At 59.7% G+C, this 4503-nt stretch overlaps 1 protein-coding gene across 1 annotated transcript; it reads right to left on the bottom strand.

Annotated features, from left to right (window-relative positions):
• Positions 1–1395: 1395 nt before the first annotated feature.
• On the bottom strand, positions 1396–3897 carry GALR2 (galanin receptor 2). The gene is made up of 2 exons (XM_010156654.1): positions 3555–3897; positions 1396–2183 (listed from the first exon to the last, which is right to left on the bottom strand). The coding sequence occupies exons 1-2, from the start codon at positions 3893–3895 to the stop codon at positions 1403–1405; spliced, it is 1122 nt and encodes a 373-aa protein (XP_010154956.1). The 5' UTR covers positions 3896–3897; the 3' UTR covers positions 1396–1402.
• Between the last annotated feature and the right edge of the window lie 606 nt (positions 3898–4503).

A 4503-nucleotide genomic window follows, 5' to 3' on the forward strand; every position in this document is an offset into this window, starting at 1 on the left:
GCCGGGTAAAGACCTTGGAATTGCAGGGATGCTCAGCACAGCTTGTCCAAGCTCCCATGTGCTTTCACCACCTCCTCCGGCTGCGCTCTGCCGCAGGGTTTTCAAGGGAGTGAATTGATCCTAGTCCGGAAGTGCTTTTCTGGTATGGAACACGGTGGGTCTTTAAACAAAGCTCTTGGCTGGTGGCGGTCGCAGGGCTCAGCCGTCCATGGAGCGTGCACAGCGCTGGGGGCGCAAGTCCCGTGGGTCTCCTTGGGCTTGGGTACGGCTGCCTTGAGGGGACGGGGGGCTGTTCCCGGTGCCACACTGGCCCCTCCTCGATGGACGTGCTTGGGCATAACCCGCATCCCTCCCCACTGGCTTCCCGCAGGCTGGAGGATCCCACCACCCCTCTCTCCTGGGCTGTGGGCCACAGGGTGTCTCAAAGGAGCGGGACATGGGATGCAGGATGAAGGGCTTTATTGCGGCTTTTCGGCTGGCTGGGGTCACCACAGGAAAGCAGTATCAGTGCTCTGCTCTTCCCCTCAAGCACCTCACCTGCGCTGAGATGCTCAGCCGTGCCCAAGTCCCCCAGGATCATTAAAATCCTCCCCTAGCACTGACCCACTGATGTCCTGCTCCACTTGCCCCAGCAGCACGACCTCTCCGGCGGGGCCACGGCCGCGCTCCCCCGGCAAACCACCTCCCTAGCCACCAGTCTTGGGTGATCTCCGGGCGCTCTGCGGTGCCTCGCGCACACCGAAATGGCAGGGATAAGCCGTGCCCCCTCTGGGCAGCCCCGTACCTAGGCTACGGTGCTGTCTCGACTATGGATGCTGCTTCCAGCCGTGCTCCATCTCGGGGAAACCTCCCTCAAGCCACCAGCCCCAGAGAGATGTGAAAGCCCAGCCAGAGCTGGCTGCACCAGGAAGGTTTGTCTCCTGGTTTCTACGCTGCTCTCCTGGGTTTTCCAACCTGAGCTGGGTTTGTGCCTGTGTGGCCAGCGCTGCCCCGGAACTGGGGCACAAATGACCCATGACTTCCAAAATGTCCCTAAAAGTGCACCCTGCTAACTCCAGCCAGACACTGCGTTGGTTGGAGGAACCAGAGTTTTCAGTAGGCTCCAGGTATAGGTGCAACGGGTTGTAAGTCTGTCTGTGCCGGAGGAAGAGGTGATTGCACATTCGGGGGTTTGATCTCTGCACTCGGCAAGTGCTCGGGGGAAGCAAATCCTGCCCTTGGATCCTCGGTCAGTCTCTTGGCTGAGTCTGTAGCCAGCAGCATCGCTTTAACAGTTACAATATCTGGGTGCATTTGAATGAAAAAGGGTATGATTTGACGCATTTCGACCCAAACCATAGCGCGTCCCCAGGCTTGCGATGCTGTGGGAGGCTGCAAAGCCATGGGGTGGGAAGAAGCTCTGCTAGGTGACGTTGAAGGTGATGAAGGAGCCGTCGGCTTTCTGCTGCTGTCCCACCGGCTCTGCCCCCACCCAGGGCTGGGCCGGGATGTGGCAGCGCAGGGAGGAGCGGCCGGGCAGGGCTTTGCTGAGGTGGGTCGCCTCGCTGAGCTCTGCCTCCAGCGTGCTGACAGTGTTGGTCACTTGGGCCACGTGCACCTTGTTGGCTGCCTTCTTGTGCAAGAGGCAGATGAAGATCTTCTTGAAGCCCTTGCGGAAGTGTTTGGAGACCAGGGCATAGACGATGGGGTTCACACAGGAGTTGGCGTAGGAGATGAGATGTGAGAGGATGCGGAGCATGTACGTAGCATGATTGAGGGGGAAGTACCCAAACCAGACGCAGAGGATGACCAGGTGATGGGGCAGCCAACAGAGGCAGAACAGGACGGCTACGATGATGATCATCCTGGTGACTTTCCGCTTGGCCTTCTTGGATTCCGACATGTCTTGGAGAGGGTCCACAGACCTCCACAGGTAGTGAACAGTCCGCACGTAAGTGAGGCTCAGGATCAGCACTGGGATGATGTAGCTGAAGATGAAGGTGCACATGTCCATGACCTTGCGTCGGGAGATGTCCCAGATGGGGTGGCAGACGGTCAGGTTGGCCAGCTGGAACTGCTGGTAGTAGCTGAGGTAAGGGCCCGAGAAGATGAAGGAAAGTCCCCAGATGAAGCAGATGGCCATGAGGGCGTTTCTGGGCGTCCTCAGCTCCCTTGAGTGCAGGGGGTATCGTATGGCCAAGTACCTGCACAGGAAAGGGAGAGGGACACGACTGCAGTCCTGGGGAGGGCACAGCGAGCCGCCTCATGAGTATGACAGACAAAGGGCAGAAGTGATGGATCTGAGCTTCCCAGGGCAATTAGTCCCACAACTGATTTCCCTGGTGCTTCTAAGTGAAGGATGAAGAGGATCCTCTCCCCTGACTTCATCCCATCACCCTCTCAGCTCCCAGTAAGGCTCATGGTGAAGACGGGGACAGTCCCTTTCTGTCCCTCTCTCTAATCCAGCAGATCCTCACTTGATCATCAGTCTGTCCGGCACAAGCAGTAGCAGCAGTGAGGATATGAAAGCAGGAGCAGGTCCCCAGGATCCCCAGGAACACTGTGTTGCTTGCCCTGGCACACGTGAAAGCATGGCACCCGTTCTTAGCTCCATGATTAGCTGGTTCCTTAATTATGCCCAGATCTAGGGGCTCATGCAAGCCCCTGCTTGCTCAACACCCCTGTTCCTCCCGGCTCTGGGGGGTGCAGGAGGAGAGGCAGACCCTGGCTGTGGTTTAGTTCCTAGGGGGCTAGGGGGGGCTGTCCTGGCAGCCAGTGCGATGCCCTGATGGGATGGCAGGGCCCACCCAGCCCTGCTCCGGGGCTGCCACAGCTCTCCCGAGGGGACTTTCCATATCCCACTGTCCCATGGGTTTTGAGCACCGGGCAGAGCAGCACCAGGATCTCCCTGCTTCTTGTTTGCTGCGGGTTAGAAACTCGCCAGCCCTTGCAGAGCCAGGGGCTGAGCTACCGTGGAGGAAAACGCAGGCAGGAGCAACAGGCTGCCCTGTACGGAGCTTCCTGGCTAAAACTCACCCTGGGCCAGGCTGGGTCAGTCACTGGCCAAAAGGACATCGCTGGGACAGAAATGGGCTTTTTATTAATAAAAATGGAGGGAGGGAAAAGCAGTGTCTCAGCTCAAACATCCCCATGTCTTCTGCCTCTCAAGGTTTGCCTGTTTTGTCGTGGGCTGTTTGCAGGGCAGGAGCGCCCTCCCTGCATGCCAGAAGAGCCAAGGCTGCAGAGGGACTGAGCTTTGCCCCTCTCTAGTTTTCTATCCCTCCTTCCGCTGTCAGAGCCTGCAGATAAACCCGGCTCCTACAGCTTTGGGGTCTGAAAGCCGCCCCCAGCCGGGCACTAGGGACAGGGGTCCCAATCCAACCCTCTCTGCTAATCCCCATCCTCGGAGGTCATCTGTCCTTGCACACGTGAACTGGGAAATGCTCCTGGATTCCCCCGGGAGGTCACAGCAATCAGGGCTTGGCTCCCGGGAGCTCTGTCCCCTCTCCTGCCCCGGGGAGATCTAGAGAAGAGGGAGCCTCAGTGTACAGGGAGCCCCCCAGCCCCTTTCCTACCTGTCGAGGGAGACCGTGGCCAGGGTGAAGCTGCTGGCGTACATGGTGAGGAAGATGAAGAAGTGGACGGCCTTGCACATGAAGGGTCCAAACACCCAGCTCTCTAGGGTGTAGATGGTGGCTTGGAAGGGGACGCAGAAGAGGATGAAGCAGAGGTCGGCCACCCCCAGGTTGAGGATGAAGAGGTTGGTGGTGTTCTTCACCTGCCCATTGCGCAGCAGCACGGCCAGGACCAGGCAGTTGCCCACCGTACCCACGAGGAAGATGGCGAGGTACACCAGTGGGATGATGACTGACTCGGGCTGCCAGCTCTCCTGCGAGCCCGTTGCCGAGCTGTTCATGGCTGGGTGTGCGCAGCGTGGAAGGACAGGGTGTGTGCGTGGAGAATGCACGGGGGGAGGCGAGCAGAGGGTGCAGGGGAACGCAGCTGGGGGGTGCACGGAGAGAGCGCTGGGGGTTTTAGCAGGGATTGCACAGGAAAAGGGTGCATGGAGAGGTCAGCCGGGAGCGTACCGGGGGTGCACGGGAAAAGGGGTGCACGAAGAGGTCAGTGGGGAGGTACTGGGGATGCACAGGAAAAGGGGTACACAGGAAAAGGGGTGCACGGAGAGGTCAGCGGGGAGGTACAGGGGATGCAAGGGAAAATGGGTGTGTGGAGAGGTCAGTGGGTAGGGGCTGGGGATGCACGGGAAAAGGGTGCACAGGAAAAGGGGTGCATGGAGAGGTCAGTGGGGAGGTACCGGGGAAACACGGGAAAAGGGGTACACAGGAAAAGGGGTGCACGGAGAGGTCAGCGGGGAGGTGCCGGGGATGCACGGGAAAAGGGGTGCACGGAGGGCGCACAGGAGACGCACGGGAAAGCGCGCAGGGAGAACCGGCCGGTGTTACCGGGCGATGCAGGGGAAGCCCCGGGGGCGACGCAGGGGAGCCGGGTGACCTTCCCCTCCTC

The sequence above is a fragment of the Eurypyga helias genome, unplaced genomic scaffold, assembly GCF_000690775.1.
Source record: "Eurypyga helias isolate BGI_N326 unplaced genomic scaffold, ASM69077v1 scaffold20468, whole genome shotgun sequence".
In the NCBI taxonomy this organism is placed as follows: Eukaryota; Metazoa; Chordata; class Aves; order Eurypygiformes; family Eurypygidae; genus Eurypyga; species Eurypyga helias.